The sequence below is a fragment of the Chanodichthys erythropterus genome, chromosome 17 (genome assembly GCF_024489055.1).
Source record: "Chanodichthys erythropterus isolate Z2021 chromosome 17, ASM2448905v1, whole genome shotgun sequence".
NCBI classification, from domain to species: Eukaryota; Metazoa; Chordata; class Actinopteri; order Cypriniformes; family Xenocyprididae; genus Chanodichthys; species Chanodichthys erythropterus.
This window is the reverse complement of record NC_090237.1, coordinates 18,580,380-18,603,200: the sequence shown is the minus strand read 5'-3', so window position 1 is coordinate 18,603,200 and position 22,821 is coordinate 18,580,380. Positions and strand designations below refer to the sequence as shown.

The 22,821-nt window shown below is 36.2% G+C and overlaps 1 protein-coding gene across 2 annotated transcripts in view; it reads left to right on the top strand.

Annotated features, from left to right (window-relative positions):
* The window catches only part of dph1 (diphthamide biosynthesis 1), a 122,733-nt gene that overhangs the window by 81,160 nt on the left and 18,752 nt on the right, over positions 1-22,821 (top strand). For both annotated transcript variants that reach the window (XM_067365110.1, XM_067365109.1), the window contains exons 5-9: positions 1,791-1,945; positions 4,327-4,448; positions 8,789-8,857; positions 9,196-9,352; positions 13,270-13,370. In XM_067365110.1, the coding sequence (XP_067221211.1) occupies positions 1,791-1,945; positions 4,327-4,448; positions 8,789-8,857; positions 9,196-9,352; positions 13,270-13,370 (604 nt within the window). The remainder of the gene's footprint in view (positions 1-1,790; positions 1,946-4,326; positions 4,449-8,788; positions 8,858-9,195; positions 9,353-13,269; positions 13,371-22,821) is intronic.

The following is a 22,821-nucleotide window of genomic DNA, read 5'->3' as shown; positions in this document are numbered from 1 at the left end:
TATTTGTGAATAAAATTTAAAATAAAGTTAAATCTGTTTGGCGTATAAATCAATCGTGTCTCTTCAGAAAATTCATATAGATTAGTTTTACAATTCATATAGATTAGTTTTACGACCTCTTTATGAACTTCTTGAAGCATCAAAATTGTAGTTGCGTAGCTGTCAATGGAGGGACAGAAATCGCTCAGATTTCATTTAAAATATCTTCATTTGTGTTCTGAAGATGAACGAAAGTCTTACGGGTTTGGAACAACATGAGTAATTAATGATAGAATTTTCATTTTTGGGTGAACTAACTCTTTAAGGGATCATTCATGGCCGTAGCATAAACCATGTTAACCCTGTAAAGCCCACTGTTGCAGAATTACAACATCACTTTCAACAATTTAAAAAAAAGGCCTGCAAATGTTTTTTTGTTTTTTTTCTCAAGACCACATTTACATAGTTAATGGGTTCTATTGTTTGTCCTCACAATGCTATTGGATATAAGAAGTGTTTATAGGTCCGGTCATCTGGCCATAAACTCACTCTACCTGCAAACTTCGCGTTGAGCTCATCTCCTTTTTTTTTTTTACATGACTGGATTTGTCAAGATTCAAGTAAGTAAATTTTTACATTTTTTTTTTTTTGTGTGTGTGTTTATTACAATGTCTAGAACACAGATGTATTTAGTTATTTTGGAAAACATTAATCAAATGTGATTTAGAGATTAAGTCCATGTTGTAATTCTACAAGATTTTTTTATGAGTGTTGCCCAAGTAGCAGTTTATATTTTTTGGATTTTTTTGGGGGGATGCCTGTTGCATTGTTCTGGGACAGGTGTGAATGGTATTGAATATGAACCTGTAAGTGCTCTGGGGGGATGCATGTGTTCCTGTTAGTATGATAGAGAGTAGAGAGCATAATAGGCCTGCCAGACAGTATTGTTTGAATGTATAGTTGAATTTTGATTAGCATTTGCATTGAAATTATAATACTTTGATGGATAATACTTAGATCTCTACCTTCGACACATGGTCTACCACCCTGTCTATTCTTTCAGTTTATCTACTACAATATAAGACCCATATGTATTATTCACTTATTTATTTTTTTACTTTTTCCATTTCAGAATGCCAAGATGTCATCGGACCACCCCCATTGAATGTAGCAAAGACATGATTGCACATTTCCAAGTAAAGACGAAGAGAGTTTGCTGAAGACACTGCAATAATGGATAAACAAACACACAAGTGCATGTTCGCCTGTGCTTCTCAGATGAAAAGAACTGTCTTAGGGACTATCACTGCAAAATACAGACTTCATTCAAACCACATGGAAAGTTTTATAAATATATATTTTTTTCAGTATTTTTATTAATAAATGCTTATTCATAAAAGAATATGACTGTTGTGTGATTATTACTCATCATATATACTGTTATGGGGCAAAGTAAGCAATCAACCCTGCAAATGAATGTGTAATGCTCTATATATCTGTTCAGACAAAGTGAGTACAAATCCAGAAATTCTGCTCCTAACTAGGCCCAATATTACAACATTTCCCGAAAAACTTATTAAAATGTAAAAAAATTGAAAAAAATCATTAATTTCTACATCAGGCCTCCTAAAACAATATCTGAGAGGTCAAAAAAAGGTTGCAAATGTTTTTCTATATTTGGGTTTTAAGGGGTTAAACGTCAAATTTATATTTTTAGAGTTACAGAAAAAAATAGACAGTCTACCTATGGAATGGAATAATAATTCAAATGTGTGTTGTGTGAAGTATGCTAATGTTGTTTGTGTCTTCAGTCCCCATAGACTCGACTGAGGGCATCAAGATGCTGTACGTGTTTGTGGACATCCAGATCGACACTGCCCACTTCCTGGACACGCTCAGGTTTAACTTCCCTCCTGGCCATTCGCTCGCCCTCGTCAGCACCATCCAGTTTGTGGCTGCTTTGCAGGTGACCTTTGACCCCCCGATTCTTACTCAATGATAACCATTCCCTGCGGTTAAAGATATTCTCTGATTCGTTTACTGTCTCTTTCTCTCTATCACTTACCTTCCTGCTTCAAGGTCTCTGACAGTATATACGGCTGCCCGTGTGTGTGTGTGTGTGTTTGCTCCTATAACAGTGTGTGTTTGTGTATGTGGGTGTGAAATGCAGTTAAAGTTATTTTGAACTGCACAAGAGGAGGAATTATCAGAAGTCATGTTGCACTCAGCACTCCACCTTACATAAGTGTGAGATTTTCTTCCCTTCCTCTTTTTTTTTTTCCTGTTTCGCCCTCTCCTTCTCGCTGTCGGTTTCACCCTCCTGCCTAAAAATGACCCATGTTATTTCTGGAAATAGCACGGCCTGTGTATCATGTGTGTAGGCTCGTTCTCTTGCTCTGGGTGGGTGCTGGGGGTCAGAGGGGTGCGAATGCATGTGTTTTTGTTAATCTCTCTGCTCATCAAAAACAAAATCTTAACCATAATGTCTCCACCCCCGTTGCATTACTGCAGCTTTTTTGCCTTAATTTATTTGGCACAATTTCTTTGCTTCCTTTTTGTTGGAAAGGAAAGCCTGTAGGTGTTGGGAGATGTGCTGGATGACTCTTCCTCTGATTGTATTTGTCTCTCCTACCTCTTTTCCAAAGAAAAGGTGTCATTGCACGTTCCGGAGCCGGTGCTCAGCTAGATCTGCAAACTTGTCTCAGAAACAGACCATGTTCCCACTGACTATATTGCAACATAACCTGGCCACAAGCAAACAATGTGGCATCAGGAGGTTTTCATGTTTATGTATATAATGAATAAGGGTGCGTTCACACTTGTCATGATTGGTTCGATTAAAACGAACCCTGGTGCGATTGCTCTGTTAGTGCGGTTCATTTGAACATATGTGAACGCTGCCATCCGAACCCTGGTGCGCACCAAACAAGCGGACCGAGACCGCTGAAAAGATGGGTCTCGGTCCGCTTCCAAATGAACTCTGGTGCGATTTGAATGATATATGAACGCAACACGGACTAAAGACATGAAACCGAACCAAAAACAGGATGAGACCCTAAAATGAGACCCTTAAATGGACTGAATCCTCACGCATATCTTTTTTTCTCGTCATAGTCGTGAATTTGCCCATCACAGGCATCAGACGCGCATCTCCATGCAGCAGATCCTTTGTGTGTGTGTGTGACGGAGGGATTCCCGCTGCTGTTTTGACTCCTTTACACATTTTATAAGCTCTTCACAAGTTCTCAGCTGGCCAAAATACCATCATATGTAGGCTACACACACAACAACAAGTGCATTTACCTCAGCACACAGCATTGTTTTGGATGTTCGGTTAGTTCCGTCTCTAAATAGGCAATACGTCATAAAATCCAACAAGTCAGGTTGTGAATGTGTTCCTGTGCCTTTTGGTTTGATGTATTTTGGTTCGGTGATAAAATTGCCAATCTGAACACTAATCGGACCACGACTAAAAGGTTTTTTTTGGTCAACCAAACCAAAGTGTGAACGCACCCTAAAATGACAATATACAAAAGTGTTGAAATGTATTTTTTTTTTAATTATACTTTAATTTATGTGCATTAAATCGATCAAAAGTGGCAGTACAGACATTTTTTGTTAGAAAATATTTCTATATCAAATTAATGAAAAAATACATGATTTAAAAAAAAAATAAAAATAAAAAAAAAAGGTTGCACACCTGTTTTCTAAATTCATAATAATAAAAAATGCCTGAAGGATCATGTGACAATGAAGGCTGGAGTAATGATGCTGAAAATTCAGCTTTGCCATCATAGGAATAAATTATATTTTAAAAAATATAATAAAATAGTAAGCAGTTTCACACTAATACAGTTTTTTCTGTATTTTCGATCAAAGAAATGCAGCTTTTGTGAGCATAAGACACTTTCAAAAACATTGAACCAAATCTTATGGACCCTAAACATTTGAGTGAATTTAATACATTACAGAAGCTTTGATATTCAGTAATATGCAGTATATATTCAGCATGAATATGATAAATAAAGAAGTTAATACTGAGGCTTCCAAAATCTGTCCAGTTTGTTCACCAGCAAAAAATTGCTCCAAAATAACCAGAAGATAAGACTGCCCTTTTCATTAAAACTTAATTTGGTACAAATATTATCCTGCCTTTGGGCCTCTGACATTAGTGGTTCCTGGTTCAGTACCCACTGATATAAGGGATGGATGTGGAGCCTTTTTTTCAGCCCAGAACTGCCTTTTCAGGAAAGGTGAAAACATGTGGAGTGGTTTCAGATTAGACACACCTTATTGGTTGAAAATTTGCTTCTTTGGTCTCAGCATCCCTTTTCTTTCTCTTCTCAGGCAGCCAGTGCAGAGCTGAAGCCAGATTACGAAGTGTTAGTACCTCAGTGTCGGCCTCTCTCTCCTGGGGAGATCCTCGGGTGCACCTCACCTCGTCTGGAGAAGCATGTCAATGCCGTCATGTAAGGAAAAAGATTTTGGCCCATCTCGAGTATGTGTAGTAGCACTATGTTCGAATGAGAATAAGTGTGTGTGTGTATTTATTTGTGTTTATGCGTGTGGTCCTGGTATACCCTGCATTTTGGGGGACCACATTTCCCCACAAGGATATTAATACCAGAAATATTTAACCTTGTGGGGACATTTTTTTTGGTCCCCATGAGGAAAACATCTTATAGATGACAAGGTTGTGTTTAGGGGTGGGGTTAGGGGATTGAATATACAATTTGCACAGTATAAAAACCATTACATCTATGGAAATTCTCTAAAATATGAAATGTCTACTTATATATTTTTATTATGTTTTAAACCATGTAATGAAATTAATAAGGTGTTCAAGGTTGTGCTTTATTTTTGATATATTGTATATTGTAGTTCAAGTGCCTAACACTCTCTATTCACATCATGGCCTTTCATATATATTAAATTTTCGTACTTTCTACTTAAATTTATATATATCACTTTGTGCACAAATTCACTAATTCATGTTATTGTTACAAAAAAAAAACTTTTTTATAGGCTTTCATCAAAATAACCTTCACTTCCTTTGAAACAACCTTTCAGATGATATGACCAAGGCCTCATGGGTAGGAAAAATAATACCAACCAATAATATTATATCCAATTTTTTACAATCCAGTCAAATCTTTATGGATAGCATCAAGACCCTCCCTACATTTTTACCTACTGAATATTGTTTCTGTATGAAATGTCACATTGCGTAAGTTAAATGCGTTGCGAATGCAGTTTCATGCTGTCATTAACGAGGAGCGTGTCAAGTGCTGTTGTAACACAGAGATGAGACTCTGTATCACACAGCGGCCGTGAACAGCAAGCTCTGCTTTTGTGAGATAGAAGGAAACCTCCTGTCTGTGTGTGTCTACACACTAAAAAGGTGTGTGTTTGTGTTTTCTTCCTCTTAATCCAGCATGCAGAGTCTTTGATGAATGTTATTGTGTGTTTGAAGGGAAGAGAATTGATGTGTGTGTTCTTTAATTTTCACCCATCACCTCATCAGGGCGTCTGTCAACTTTAGACACACAAAAGTGGCCCTGTCACTGACCCCCAAATTGACACGGCTATTATGCAAATAGCCTTTCATAGATCATTTACTTTTTGCCCTCACCCTCTGCAAATTAAAAACTTTCTCTGACACCCACAGTGTAGTAATGTGATGTTATATTGCAAAGCCGAATCACCACCTTATAATTAACAGCTTATAAAGCTTATACAGAGCCTGACTTTCGCATAAGAGGTAATATGTTGGCCGGAGGTCTGAATAAAGTCCTACGGAGAAGATGATTGCAGCATTGTGTTGAAAAATGACCGATTGGCACCTTCATAAAGTCTCTGTTGAGTTGGGTGGACCATAAAACGCTCTGTATTTAATAAAATTTGACGAATGCTACAGGTCTTCACACAGACCTCCGGTTTCCACTTGGGATTTCTTCTGAAACAAGAGGCAACTCCGTCTCATTGCTAAAGGCATAATGAACTGAACTGTGGGTGAATGGGTCGGTGCTGTGAAAAGCAGTTTTTAGACCTGCAAATTGGGCCATTTCTAATCTTGTATTCTCAGTAGTGCCATCTCTATGAAATGCATCAATTTGTGGCCGTTTAAGTTATACCATTAAAAGCTGAGCCGTGGAACCTCTTAGAGTTTATAGCCTCTGCCATAAATGTAATATTTGTAATAGAGGCCCTTGAAGGAGACAGTGCGGTAATCTGGGAAAGCTGGTGTCTTTAATTACAGCAACATATAAAGGAATGCGAAAAATATGTGGAGGGGGAGTTTTTTGGTGAATGACTGTGTCCGACAGCTAAAAAATGCTGCCTTTGCAGGTAGTAGAGTATAAGGACGTGGGAAGGCATCAGTTTTTGGCATCATTTCACTGTGATATCACATATTTGTCACGGTGTAGACGGTGTTATTTTGATTAGTTATTTTATTTGAAGAACGATCTTGGGAACCCTGGCTATTGTACTGTATATGGGGCAATTTAAAAAAATTAGTTATTCAGTATTGGCTGATGCTGCGTGTGACGCTGATGCAGGAGCCAGACAATAATGAGCCGGCGTTCTGACGTAGAACATGGAAGCTCTGCGCTGCGTTCACTCCATCGACTTGACTGAAGAGGCAAAATTGTTTGCGACGCATCAAAACATTAAGGTTGAACCACTGTAGCCACATTGACTATTTTAACAATGTCTTTACTACTTCTCTGGACTTTGAATGTGGTAATTTCGTTGCTTTCTATGGGAGATAAAAAAAACCTCTCTGATTTCCTTAAAAATATCTTAATTTGGTCTTGCAGGTTTGGAATGACATGAGGGTGAGTACTTACCATAAACTGTAAAAAAAAATATGGACGTAGTGTCCGTGACGTCACCCATAGATTTCTGAAGATCATTTTTGAAGTGAAAATGAGGCTGCTGCCATCTTAGCAGCGCGTCACCGCACGTCACTCCCGGATAACTGAAAATGGACAAAGAGGCGGGACGTCGTAGTAGCCCATGTGACTGGTTGCTTAAACCACGCCCGCCTAGCTCGACGTGACCATGTTAGCAAGAGCTATCTATCTTCGATACTATCTAAAATAATAATAAATATAACAAGTTATATCATTAGAAAGTTCTAAAGCTTTACTGTCAATCTATGTTATTTTTTTTTTTAAGATATAGATACTCCAACACCAGTAATTTGTGTGGGGTGTGCACGAAAAATCAAATGAAACTTCATACCTTTATAATGAAATAGAGGTCGCGAGATTAATCCAATCCGTGGTACTTTGGTAAAATGTCCATTGCAAAACAAAAAACAGTACTTTTTGTCCACGAAAGCGTTAAATCCATGAAATATTGATATATTATCCATTGTTTGCATCACATTTCTTCTGAATGATCTGCTCTCCATCATTGTTCTTCAAGAAATAATGCAATCTGAGCAGCATTTATGTTGTAAAACTGTCTGTGATCGTATATATCTCACAAACAAATGAGCCTGTGTCCAAAGTATACATTTTCTAAATAGTGCAGCAGTTTTTGTTATAATATCCAAGCAGAGTTTTATATCCTCCTGCTATTGTTATTGTAGTAAATCTCAGGAACTTTTGGCTAATGCCACGATCCAACAACGTGTGTTCTGTTTATCTGCCGCATGCGAGCACATGTACACAGACGCACATCAGTCTCGACTATTAATGCAAAAAAAGAGAGAAAAAAGCACAAATACGGCTGAGATGCCAAATTCAGTGGCTGGAATTAGCTGAGGTGGCATGACTGCTCGCAGACAGCAGCGGCAATCTACCTGTCACTCAAGTGACCACGCCCTTAATTATGCAAAACTTTAAGGCTTAATATAATTTAAATGGATGTGTTATAAAAAAAATTCACCCCCCTCAGAGTTGTCATGAAGGGCAAAATTAGCTGTATAGACCAAAACCACAATTTGAACCAGACTGTAAACATGTTTTTTTCTGCTGTAAACTTGGCCTTTTTAACATGGGACTCAATGAGATTCTGCTCTCTTCTGTCCCTAGCGGCCAGTCAATGAATCGCAGTTTCAGTCACTTCCGTATTGGCTTCACGAGAAACTGGGGGAGGTTGCCGCTTGGTACTTACTGACATAAATTTCATTTTTGGGTGAACTTACGCTTTAATCCAGCAGGTACAAGACCTCATGGCAGCAAAACAGTTTTTTTATGTTTGAGGGACAAGGAGAATGAATGCTAAAAAGTGTTTTTCTGTCACTGTGTGTGTGAGAGAGTGAAGTATGGCAGGTTTAGCCTTTGCTCCAGTGGGCCCAGGGGGATCCCACCTACAGTATGTTCCATAGTGTTTCATAAACATGTCTTAATTAGCCTTTCTAATTGTGGCTGCGTTCCCCAGGGCATCCATCAGGTTTGCCAGCTTAATCTATACTCCCATTACCTGTGGCAGGTCTTCTCCTGACTGCCCAGCCTAGGATAATTAGTGTGTTGAGTTCTGTTTGCGTGCTGTCCGCATCATGACCTAATCATATCACGCAGGTTTATTTGTGGAGTATCTGGATTATAGCCCATCAGCCTCCGTGTCTGTGACTCGCTATCCGGCTGGTTAATGTTGCCGTGACTTCGAAGTGAGTAGGTCTTGCCCAGATTGCTTGCTGAATGTTAGAAGGGTGCTGCTCTGGTTTGCGAGTCCGAGGCCCATTGGCCTTTATATTTTCTTACACAAATCCCAAAAGGAGAATGGAGTTAGGAGAGATTTATTCTACCTGCCCACTCAGACTTTCTCTCTGAAAGAGTTGTGTTTCTGTCTATAGCTATCTTGGGGATGGAAGGTTTCATTTGGAATCCATCATGATTGCCAACCCAGAGATACCTGCCTACAGGTAAACAAACGTGCAATTGTACACTTATTTATTTATTTATTTTGCTAAAGCAAGCATCGGTATTACTATAACTCATAGCCTTTAATCTTTGATCTACAAATCCAGCAAAGAAGAAATATCTCAATTTAATTGGCCAAATTTAGCTAGTTATTGATGTTGAATCAAATTGTTTTATAATACATTTATATTTGAAATAATACTTTTTAATGTTGAAGGATAATGAAACATTTAGCTGAACTTCAGCTTTTTACATTTAGCTTTAGTTGCAGTTTCCTCTTTCTTTCTTTTCTTTAGTATTTTATTATCTGTAAATCATGTGTTGTCCTCCATATCTGCAGGTATGACCCATACAGTAAAGTGTTTTCTCGAGAGTATTATGACCATGAGGCAATGCGGGCCACCAGACTGCAGGCTATAGAGAGAGCTCGCTTGGCCCAGAGATGGGGCCTCATCCTAGGCACCCTTGGCCGTCAAGGCAACCCCAAAATTTTGGAGGTAAGACCATCTGCTACCCTTTGTCATACAATATGTTTTCTGTTAGTGTAAAGAGTCTTCCTTGCTCAGTTCAGTCTTGCACCTGCACTGAAAGAAACACACCCTGCGGCATTTGGCCAAGAGGAGAGTTCACCAGGGGCATTAATCGATTGTTTTGGGAGGGGAAGGTCATCTCCCTCTCTTCTTCCTCTTCTTCTTTCCCTTCAAATCCTCCTCTCTTTGTTCTCTGCCTCTTTTCATCTGTTGAATTGTGTGTATTTAGATTTGGCCTGGTTTTGGCAGCTTTTTCTCCCTTTCTCGTCTCATCAGACACAATGCATGTCTGATTGTGCTATGGGCGATTGGTTCTGTATGGAAGCCCATTTCCACCACAGTTGAGTAATAAATATAATTCATAATAATGAGAAACTTTCTCATAATTAGGAGTTTTTTCGTAATAATGAGATACTTTCTTGTAATAGTGAGAAACTTTCTTATAATTATGACTTAACATCTTATAATAATAAGAAACTTTCTTGTAATTATGAGAAATTTTTTCATAATGATGACTTATCAATTACCGTCACACATGGATAGGTGCGTTGGAAAGAAGACCAAAAAAGTCCAAATTCTAAGAAAAACAAAAAGAATCCTGTACACTATCAATACTTGCAAAACAGTATCAAAAATATTTATTAGCAACGTTTCGGTCTCCGTTGCATTTAATATAATAACATGACCAATTACAGTAAAGAATCATCAATTTCCAATCGAGCTGAATGACTGAATACCTCGTTAACACCACATCACATAGTTACATCCACAATCATGTATTGTAAATGGAGAAAAAAAAGGGAAAAGAAAAAACATATACATACATGCATAACAATAACAAAAAAATAATAATAATTATAATATCACATTAAATACTGCTTCACATCCATAGGTGATAAAGTCTGAAGGGTAAAGATCCAGAACAACTGCATCTCTGTAAGAGCAATTTTCAATTGGTATGTATAGAGAAGACGAGTGGGATGAATTCAGCACCTAGATAAACATATAGTAATGGATGGTGATTCTTAGAGATCTCTGTAGCTCTTGACAAAGGTTTATATATTTGTTATATATATATATATATATATATATATATATATATATATATAAAATATTAGGGCTAACCTGTAAATTAGATTAATTGAAATTATTAAAGCATTTAATGCACTTGCCCCGCCCCATCTGATATTGAGTTTTTGAGATTTTAATCATATAAACTATATCACAAGAGCAACATCGCACGAGTGCTGTTAGCTGTCCAGAATAGCACGAGTGCAACCGTGATACTGATTTTATACAACAGTTCAATAAATCAGAAGTTAATATTATTATTTTAGACACAATATTGTCTGTTTTGCTCAATTTTGCCAACGAAAATATAAAGACAAAGCTGAAATGTTCGTCTCCAAGCAACACAGAGCCACATTTCATTTCTGAATCCGCATTTTGAACGTATCGGTTGAACTGGCTTGTTGGAATTGAAGTGGCGCTTCACAGACCGTTTGCTGTATGACATCAAAGTAACCATGAGTGATTCGAAAACCTACAGAGCCGGAGTACTAAATCAAATGCATTTATTTACGAAATGTCTCTGGGTCTATGTAACACATCCCTGCATGATCTTTGTCACATAAAACATACTGGCTTAGCAGTGAAGAGCAAATAAGATCTAAGCCAGCTAATTTCATAAAATTTGTTTGGAGAAGAGGAGCAGAGTCTACTTCCCCTTGTTCGACCCACACTTCCTCTCCCTTCCTTTTCCTTTTTTTTTTTTTTTTTTTTTTATATAGTATATGGTTGTGCTTTGAAGCTGCCCGTTCACCTGAATGCCTCCTCACTGATGTCTGGAGGTTTTTGCTGGTAATATTTGTGGTCCACTGGGTTTCACACTTCAAAGTGTGTGAGGAGAGTCTGGTAATGCATCACTTTATCCTGAAATGAGCAAGATGTGTGTTATTATTCACGTTCCTTCTGCCTATCACTGGGGAATGAATAATTAGCATTGATGGATAATGAACAAATGAAAGGTGCATTAGAATGTGTTTATACACACACTCACACTTGTTTGATATTGTAGTAGGGACCACCTTTGACTTCTGTTGTTCTTAAATTAAATGTGAAGTGTGTAATTTCTGTGCCACTAGCATCACTGGTAGTGGGATAAATTTTAACAACAGCACTCTTTGTACTTGTCAGTAATTTACACAATTTAGGAGCAAGTTTTCCTATAAAGTCAAAGATTTTATATTATAATATTATAAATATGTATACATCAAGGTAAAACGATACCACAGGTGATCTGTGAAAGTGTAAATCATTAACACGGAATAAATGTGATTCTATTCTGCTGACTTTTTTCATGTTTAGACTTTAAACACTTTTTTCACTAAAATATAAACAAAAACATTGCAAAAGAAAAAAAAGGGTTTCAAAATCTTACCTTAATTTATATCAGATAAAAATTAGTATATTATATAAGGATTCACAATATATTGGGACCACATCAGTTATTTGGATATAGTTCTTTTTATTATTATTATTATTATTATCTGATGATATATTTACAGAATACTCATATTTCATGCAGTATATTATCAGTTATCAGCCATAAAAAAAAAAAAGAAATGATTGTATTATTATTTTGCTGAGAATTTTGATTGGCTTTCTATACCAAATTATCCCATTCATCCCTTTTTCTTATGAGCGGACAATCTTGTCCCAGACTTTAGTTCAGCTGTGACATTATCTTAGTGATGCCAATGTAGAAATTGAACTGACATGGGAAAATGTCTTTGCGTGACAAACTGCAAGACAGTGAATCATCTCAATATCATTTTTAGCAGAGAGTCAGATAAGACAGATCTTTTAAACAGGACAGCAGTACAGGCTTAGGCTAAAATTGAGCTGGATCGTGATCAGATGATATGGGCAATGGGAAATGTTCAGTGATAAATCACCTCAAAAATGTCCCACTGTCTTTGAAATGTCATAAATGTTTATTTTGTAATGACTAGGAGAGCCAGAAATCTCTCATAATACACTCAATTTCGAGATGCATCAATGTTAGAATTCTGTCTGATGCTGATAATATATTGATTGATTGATTGATTTTTCTTATGACTGATAACTGATAAAAATTATATTACAATTTTGTCTAAATAAATTTAATATAAAACATTGTTTTAAACTCTACAAGTGAATTTAGGCATCACACATAATAATTCATTACAGTATTAGAAACGAATACTTATTTTGAGATTGCATTTAAGTGTTAATTATTATATTAACTTTAATTTGGTTTTAGATGATGGCAAAGATAATCTAAATGAAAATATAGAAGTCAGCATGAACAATTAAATGTACAATCCAATGGTATCTGATATTTAATAACCAATATGGTACTAATATATTGTGCATCCCAGTTCAGATCTTTGTGTAGACCAAATAAATAAGTAGAAATCAATTACTAATAAATCAAGGCAACAACAAGGCCCCACATTTTTAATGAAAAGAAAAAAAAAATCAAGCTAACTGGCCATTTATGTTAGCAGCACAGAGCTGATTGTGGTTACTAAAGCTTTGAAGAACATAAAGGGTTTACACAAGCTGTTTACACACATTCTGCATCAGCGGTTCTGTGAAGATTTCTCATTAGGCGATAGGAAGCGGTTTTCTTGTTCTTCAGTAAATTTGGGAATTCTTGGTGGTAATGATTTTCTGTTCTCTTTCCTCCTTCAATCTTTGATGTGGGCTGTTCTCACTGACCTTGAGCTCTGTGCATGAAATTGTGTTTATGTAAATATGTGTAACCATCAGTATTCAACTCCTCTTCTTTCTTTCTTTCTTTCTTTCTTTCTTTCTTTCTTTCTTTCTTTCTTTCTTAGCACTTAGAGTCTCAGTTGGAGTCTTTGGGCCGTTCGTTCACGCGTGTGCTCCTGTCTGAGATCTTCCCCAGCAAGCTGGAGCTCCTGGCAGACGTGGACGCGTGAGTCTCTCCCCATCTACATGCACAGTCACGCTCTCCATTTCACACAATTAAAAATCAGCTCCTGTGCATCATATGAAGAAGCTCCTCCATAAGGTGCACATTAATCTTAGTTTTAGCATACCCCGAGGACAAGGCAAGGGCCAGTAGAAATATCACTGACAAATATGTCAGATGGGGTCACAGGTTTTGTTAGTGAGGAGTTCCTCTGTGGCATGTGTCTTATTGCTGTGGTGGGCTTTGAGGTTATTGAGGTTCTCTGGAAAAAAGGAGTTTTGTACCTTCTGTTTCAGTATGTACAAGATGCTGTAAGTCATTTTTGTTGATGTTTCACAGGCCAGTGTGATAGAGGTTTCCCATGGTTTCCATGGTCATAGAAAACCTGGAGTCATTTCCAGGCTTGGAAAAGTAATGAGAATACTGTCTTAATTAAAATCTAAATAAATCAAAAAAGTGAATAAAATTGTATTAAATTATAATAATATTTCACTGTTAATATAAAATAACCTGTATAATGAAAGTCAGTGGGGTGCAAAACAGCATTGAACGCCATTTACTTTCATTGTGTATATACAAAAAATATATATATTTTTCCGAATATTTTTTTGTGTGTTGCACAGACAAAAGAAGACATCTTTTAACTAATTAAATTAATTAAAATATTATTTATTAAATTGATCCCAAGAAATAGGCTGATGACCTTGTAAGCGATCCCATTCTTAAATGGTTAGTTCACCCAAAAAATGAAATTTTTGTTATTAATTACTCACCTGTGAGACCTTCGTTCGTCTTTGGAACACAAATTAAGATATGTTTGATGAAATCCGAGAGCTTTCTCACTCCCTATAGACCACAACATAATATTCATTTTCAAGGCCCAAAAAGGTAGTAAAGACATTGTTAAAATAGTCCACAGTGCAGCTCTTCCGGGTTCTACATCAAAACGCCGGCTCGGTATTGGCCGACGCTGTACACATGAGCAGCACAATGCATGCGTGTGATGCTGAAGCAGGAGGTGGCAAATAATGAGTCGGCGTTCTGACGTAGAACCCGGAAGCGCTGCACTGTGTTTACAACATCAGTAGTGTAAAATACTGACAGGGAAGGAAAGAAAGTGTTGAATAAAGTCATTATTTTTGTTTTGATTTTTTGCGCACACCAGTGTTAATTTCGTTGACGAATAATTTTCGTCATAATTTTCGTCAACGACATTTTTTCAAGGACGAAAACGAGACGATGACTAAATAAAAATGCGTTTTGAATGACTAAAACTATGACTAAAATCGACTCTAATTTTCGTCAACGAATAAAAACGAGACGAAAATGAAAGAGAGGGACGATTTGGGAAGATATCCAGTCAGAACTGCTGTCCTGTGTGGAAGATGCGCACATTTGAATTGTAATGTGCTTATTTAACCGCGGGAAACGCGACGCTGTTGCTTGCTCTACAGGCTCATGCAGCAGCACATGTGACTGCTGCGCAATTAATGAATAGCGCACATTTATGCCATCCAATTGCTTATAAGCTAATGTTGATGAATTATGACAATGTTTACTACACAATTTTTATATGGTAGCATGTTTTAGACGGTTGTAAGAATGCATATTTATCTCCCTCATGAGCAGCCTGCTACAGTGCAGACTGCAGACATTTCAGAATAAGAGTCACGGTGTATTTCCGGATGGTTTATAATTATTATTTTTTTCCTGGTCATTATTGTTATTTTGTTTAAACAATAAACTGTATTTAATTTGATTTCTATTTAATTCATAGTAAACTACTGTATCTTCTGTCACAGGAAGGAAAGACTAAGAACATTATTTGACACATTATTCAATATATTTTACAAGTATACGGGTTATTATAGTTAACTAAACCTAAAACCAAAGAAATCGTCATTACTTGAAATAAACATTAACTGAAATAAAAGATGAATATATAAAAATGTAAACTTATTTTATTTAATAGTTTCTAAGCTTTAGCTTAACCTGAGATATTAAAATAAACAAAAAAATAAAAAGTTATATACATTTAAATGCAAAAACTAAAAGACATAAACCCCAAAAAATTACTAAAACTTTTAACTAAAATTACAATGAAAGCAGGAAAAACTAAAAATCAAATCTAATAACATTTTTAAATGAAATCTATAATAGTAGCCTATCTCAATGATAAGTGTGTCAATCCCTGAAAAGTACCGAATTTTGCTCTTTCGCGTGTTTTTGCACTTGAACAGTCAAAAACCATCCGCTTTGGTGAGCAAAGTACAGTTGGGTGAACATAAACAGTTTGGGGAATATCAGATGTATTGGATCTGTGGAAGCATTTTTATTGGAAATGCTTAATGCTTACAATTTAACTAAATTAGATTTTAGTCGACTAATTCTACTGTAGATTAACTAGACTATGACTAAAACTAAATCAAAATTTGCTGTCAAAATTAACACTGGCGCACACAAAGTATTTTCGTCGCTTCATAACATTAAGTTTGAACCACTGTATTCACGTGGACTATTTTAACCTTTCCGGACCTTGAAAGTGGTAATAACGTTGCAGTATATAGGGGAGTCAAAGTTTTTTGTGTTCCGAAGATGAATGAAGGTCTTATGGGTTTGGAAGGACATGAGGGTGATTAATTAATAACAGAAAGTTTATTTTTGGGCGAACTAACCCTTTAAAATATAAAAGCAGCATAATAGTAATCTATACATTTTTATGTATAAAGGAACATTTATTCTGTATCTGAAAAATAGTAGGCATGACAAATGGCAAATGTTTCCAAAACAGAATTATTAGCTTTTATTTGTACTGAAGCTGAATTGACCTGTAGGGAATCAGAACCACTTAAATGCATTTTTTAGACTTTTTTTTTTTTTTTTTTTAAGATGTAAAATTGTAATTGTTTGAACTCTGTTTGAACATGGAGCGTGCCCATACTGACTCTGTTTTTCCCTACATTATACACACTCCCCCACTGGCTGCCCTCTGCCTCTGGGTACTGTAGAGGGGCATGACGGCCCCCCTAAAATGAAGGAGTGGGTGAATGAAGGGACAGAAAGGTCTGAGAGAGAATGAGGAGGAGGTGGAGGAAGGTGTGGAGGCTGTTAAAAAGGGAATGAGAGTGAAACAACTCAGAGAGAGAGAGAGAGAGAAGATCATCCACCCCCATCGGTCGTGCTGGTCTCACGCCACGTGAGTGACACCACAGATGTAATCGAGGCATAACCATGACCAGAGGAAAGTTACACCTCTATCTCTCCTCCTCTCATTTCCTCCATTAATGTCAGTCGCTTGCACTGTAACTGCTGCGGATCGGTGTCATCTTGGCAGAAACATGAGGATCTGAGCAGAGGAAGACATTTCAAAGCGTAACGTGAGTGTTGATTAATGCTGCACTGATGATGTATATGACGTCCTGAAGAAGATAAGATAAGGACAGAAGCTCCAGTATGCCAGCAGTTGTCACTGTAATGAGAAGGTTAATCGAAATGTCCAGCATTGACTTACCAGACCAGACAAAAATGGACCTAAATATGATGCCTGGTAGGGCTGCACAATTAACTGACAAATTAACCCTTGAATGCATGACTGTTTCGCCAATCATTCTTACATATTCGGGTCTTTATTGACCCGGATCTATATCTAACACGGAAGGATCTCTACCTGTCGTGATAATATAAAACTCCTCTGATATTACAATAACAATTACAGAATAATAAAATAAATCATATTTTGTTACCTTTTGGAGCTTGAAAGGGCTCCGTTTGAGCAGATGTTTTATGCCATCATCACTGCCCTCGTCAGAGCTCATTTCCCAGTAAATTCAGCAAATAATAGGCTAGTTTTATGTTTGAGGTCACGAATATGAGCCCATTCGCGATCTCAAACGTATTCTCAAAACTATATAATTTTCAACATCTTCAAAATCAATATTTCGATCGCTAACAGCTTCACCAGATCCATATTTGATTGCGTTCAGTACTAGTTCTGCAGTAAATCGCTGAGCCATTTCATGTTTTTCTTATTTCGTTTTCTGTCTGAATGAGTTGTCACTGCAGCATTGTGTATCACACATTGCCACCTTGTGGAATAAAGGTGAATTGCACTTATTCCGTCATTTAAGATTCAATTATTGTTGTGCAGAAAAAATATACGTACACTCATACACACCTCAGGTCGTTTGCGACCCTATACCATTTTTACAAAAAATTAATACAAAAAAAGGCATTTTTTTAATATAATTTTATGATTTTTTTCTTGTTATATTCTTTATAATGAATTGATTGAGGAATACCAAGAATGTTGATGTCTAACTTTAAAAAATGAACGAGGAGGAGGATAATGAATGACGTCCCGGGTCACTAAAGACCCGAGGTATGCATTTAAGGGTTAATGAATCGCACACGTGTCCGTTGTGAACAATGACAAGAAGTAAAAATCTACAGTAATGACAGTCTGACCTAATGAGCGCAGTTTTTGCTTCTGTTTGTGGTGGCACACGAAAATGAAAGCTAGATAGTAAAAAGTTATGAAACGAAGCCGTAGTCATCATCGATAAATTGTAATTGTGTTAGATTTATTGCATTCGGTCTGCTTGCTTACAACCCAATATACACCGAAAATGAACGATGCAACAAAACTAGAATTCACCCATTATAATCAACAAAAGGTTGACTCTGACAGCTTTGTTGATTATAATGAGATGGAAAACAAACATAAAATAAGCATTTTGATGTAAATTCCAATCATTCATTAATTAGAATATCAAGGGAAATAATCGACAGCTATGATTTTTGTGAAATTGTGCATCAGTAATACCTAATTCAACACAATCGGATGTTTGATAGCGCGGATGAGGCTGTTTGTGGTGCTTTTGGGCCTGGAAATGTGGAGGCAAAACCAGCAGACCACAGCACTTGAAAATACAATTAAACTTTAATACTCTGAGGTATTTGTGGATGTTTTGGCTGGTGTGACGTGTTTGATGTCTGCTAGGAGCTAGAGTCATTCCTGTTATGCAGTGCCTTTTGAACTATCCATGTAACTTTTGAAAAATTAATATGCCTGTATTGTAATATGTGGAAATATATTAAAGGGTAGACAAGATTTTCAGAAAACAGTGTGCTTTTGACAAGATATTTATTAATTAACTTGATTATTTACACATTGTCAAGAAATTTAACAGGATGCCTGACAGGATGGAAATAAAGAGCTAGTCAATGAAGACATTATGTGAGGATGTCATAGTAATCGTCTTAAGAAATTTTGACAGTATAATTTGAATACTGACACTTTTATAAGCTGTTGAGACAGATTGATACCTTTAGAAAAACATATACATTTTATTATATTTAAATTTGGTCCTACTTTATATTAGGTGGCCTTAACTACTATGTACTTACATTTAAATGAATCATTTAATACAATGCACTTATTGTATACATACATGTTTTTACATTCTACTTAAGTTTTAAAATGCCAGCATGTAATTACATCTGTAATTAGATTTATAATTACACTTTGACCCGTCCCTTACACCCTAACCAACCCTTAAACCTACCCATACCACCAAACCTGTCCCTTACCTTACCCGTATCCCACCTCAATAGCACCAACAGTGTTTTGTAATACAATATGAACACAAAAAGTACATTGCACTTATTTTTTAAGTACATACTAGTTAAGACCTAATATAAAGTGGGACCTTAAAGTTTGATAGAGAACAACTTTGTACTTGTGATAGTGATAAAAGACAATATTGTTTCCTTTAAAAATATATATATATATAGATATTTGATATGTTTGACATGTTAATTTGTTAAATGAGTTACAAAACATACACTACCATTCAAAAGTTTGGGGTCAGTAGGATTTTTAAAATGTTTTTCAAAGGAGTTTATTCAGGGCTGGCTCAAGGCATCTGTATTGACCACCCGATCAGTTTAATCAGTCAATTTAAATACGATTTGTGCTGATTAAAAACAATCTGAAGCGGGCTGTGTTGAAGTTTGAAGAAACTGTAGAATGCCCCCTCCAATTTAAAAAAATATATAAAAACCGCAAATGTCTGTAGTGGAAAAGCAGAATCTGACAATCACACAAGTGACAACGGGCAGAAATATTTGCGTGCTTTCAGGAAGTTTAATATATCGTCATGAATATGTATTTTCATATTTACTTGTAAATATGATTATGCATTTCTATAGCTCTGACTGATTTAAAGTGCCATTTGGCTGCCACTAAAATGGATCATACCACTGCAATTACCTAAGCAGTTGAATTGCTTTAGAAAACCCAGCTCATTTAAGAAAGTGGATTTTATTGCATGGTAGGAGCAAGAACATAATGTAAGGGTATAAAATGCATATGCATACCTTTTCCTCTTTGGCTTGCTGTTAAATTAATGTATGAGGCAAACTGTCCCCTTAAATAACAACACTGAAATAAGTGGCTTCGGCATAATTACTCCATTCTTCAGTGTCACATGATTCTGCAGAATTCATTCTGATACACTGATTTGATGCTCAAGAAACATCTCTTATTTTCAATGTTGAAAACATAATAATTTTGTGAATTTTTTTTAGGATTCTTTGATGAATATAAAGTTTGTTTGAAATAGAAATATTTTGTAGCATTCTAAATGCCTTTACTGACATTTTTTCATTAATTTACTGCAACCTTGTGTTAATATTTTTCAAAAAAACATTGAACAATTTTTGAATGGTAGTGTAAATGATGTGGGGCATGAAAATGCATTACAGGATTGACCCTGAGGCCTGAAAGTGTAGCTCAATAGAATTGCTAGGAAGAATTGTTGGGAGAATGACCTGTTTGCTCTGAACTCTTCCACTCTACCCTCATAATTCAGATGAGCATCTTGCACCCATCATTTAGTTTGAGAGCAGACAACGTCTGGGCAGAGATACATCCAGGGAGGTCACTCCATACAGGTCAAGATACCTGCATTAAATTTTTGATCTTACCAGTAGTGCAAAACAGTGTATATGGGTGAGCATGGATTTGAGCTAAACTCAGAAACTGTGAGAGCTTTTGCGAACCAGCCCACACTAAAGAATCTTGTTTCCACACACGCACAGACACGATACCACATCAAAATTATACTACATTACATATCACATTATGTAACTGAAGCTATAAATGTTCAATCTAAACATTTCTAAACTTTGTTTGCCTTTTCAGCTTGCAGTTAGCGAGTTGACAAAGTAGCCTAATAGCTTAGCAAAATGCTAACAAGAACAAAACATTTTGATTAGCTAAATACAGTAATAATGTTGTAGTGTGACAGGTTCAGATTTTACAAACAGCTACTTGTTAGGGTCCAAGGGAGTAGTATTGTGCACAGCACACCAGAACTCATTAGCTTTTACACTATTTCTATGCTAATTGATGTTGTTGCTATTAGCAGTTGAGGATTAGGGCAAAAACCTTTGATTACAGTAGAAGAGATTTGATTTATCATACTTTATCATGCCTAGTTAGGACAAGGTTTAGCAGTTAACAGCGACTAATTAAAAGTTTAACCCTATACTTACTGAATCATAATTGATTTAGAATTTCTATGGCGTGCAAGATATCAACATGATCCAAACTTTGCTGAAAAACCTGTAGTACACAATCTACTGAATGCCTTCTGTTGGATTGATAGTTTATACTTTTTTAGCAGGTAAAGAGCCTTTTTATGTATAATTATAAAATTGGCTGAAAGCATTTTTTTTCTGTTAAATTGATTTTTAGAAAGTAAAAGTGAGAATGTTTTATATTGATAGTAATATTTTAGGATGAACTGGACTGAATCAGTTTAAGTTTATTTCATTATCCATACATTATTTTTAGAAAAATCATGTTAAAATTGATCAAATATGGCTTTTGAGGAATTTTTATTGCATCTCTTAATCATCATTATAATGCATTTTATTCATAGACTGTAAAATAATATGAGCCATCACCCATAGAGTTCTGAACAGCAGTTTTGACGTTAAAATGAGGCCGCTGCCATCTTAGCTGCGCGTCACCGCACGTCACTCCTGGATAACTGAAAATGGGCAAAGAGGCGGGACGAAGTTGGAGTCCATGCGACTTGTTGCTGAAACCACGCCCGCCCTAGCTATACTATCTAAAAATATTAATAAAGATAACAATATCATTAGAAAGTACTAAAGGTTTACTGTCAATCTACGGTGCTTTTTTTACGATAACGTTATAGATGCTCCAACACCAGTACGCTAATTAATTTGTGTGGGGTGTGCAAGTAACACAAATAAAATGGGATTTCATACCTTTACAATGAAATAGACATTGCGAGATGAATCCAATCCGTGGCACTTGGGTAAAATATATATATGTACCAGATGTATTTCTCTCAAATGTTCTCTCAAACTAATGAGCACGTGTCCAAAGTATAATTTTTCAAAATAGTGCAGCAGTTTTAGTTATATCTAAGCAGTGCTGTCGGAGTTGTATATCCTCCTGGTATTGTCATTGTAGTAAATCTCAGGAACAAAACTTTTAGCCAATGCCACGACGATCCAACAACGTGTGTTCTGCATGCGAGCACATGTACACAGACTGACATCTGTCTCGAGTATGCAGCAAGCCATATATTGTATAAAATAATCCAGAAAAAAACACAAATACGACTGAGATGCCAAATTCAGCGGCTGGAATGAGCTGCTGAGGTAACATGACGGCACACAGACAGCAGCGGCATACCTGTCACTCAAGTGACCACGCCCTTAATTATGCAGAACTTTAAGGCTTAATATAATTTAAACAGATGAGCTATAAAAAAATTCACCCCCCTCAGAGTTGTCATGAAGGGCAAAATTCGCAGTATAGACCAAAACCACAATTTGAACCAGAGTGTAAACATGTTTTTTTCTGCTCTAAACTTGGCTAATTTAACATGATGGTCAATGAGATTCTGCTCTCTTCTGCAGCCTGTCCATAGCGGACAGTCAATGAATTGCAGTTTAAGTCACTTCCGTATTGGCTTCACGAGAAACTGGGGGAGATTGCTCCTTGATTTCATTATATGTTTCCCCCCCCCCACAATAAAAACTACAGATCTTTGATCATAAAACTAAGTATTTAGAAAATATTTAATATCATATTGTATCTTACTGAGACATTTTATTGGGAGATTTAAAGTGACAACTGATTTGTGTATTTTTATGTATGTAGTCTGCTATACTGTTATAAAGATCTCATTGATTTGTAATTGCTAATTATCAGCATCAACACCAAATTGCACCATATTTTTTTCTCAGTTTGGTCCCCCTGAATAAAATTGTTTTTTTGTTTTTGTTAGCTCCAGATTATCACTATACTATATGGACCATAAAAGCCTGATGCATCAAATATAATACTCAACAACAACAACAAAAAAAAAAAAACATTTTTATTATTATTTATTATTTTGTAAATGTTCAA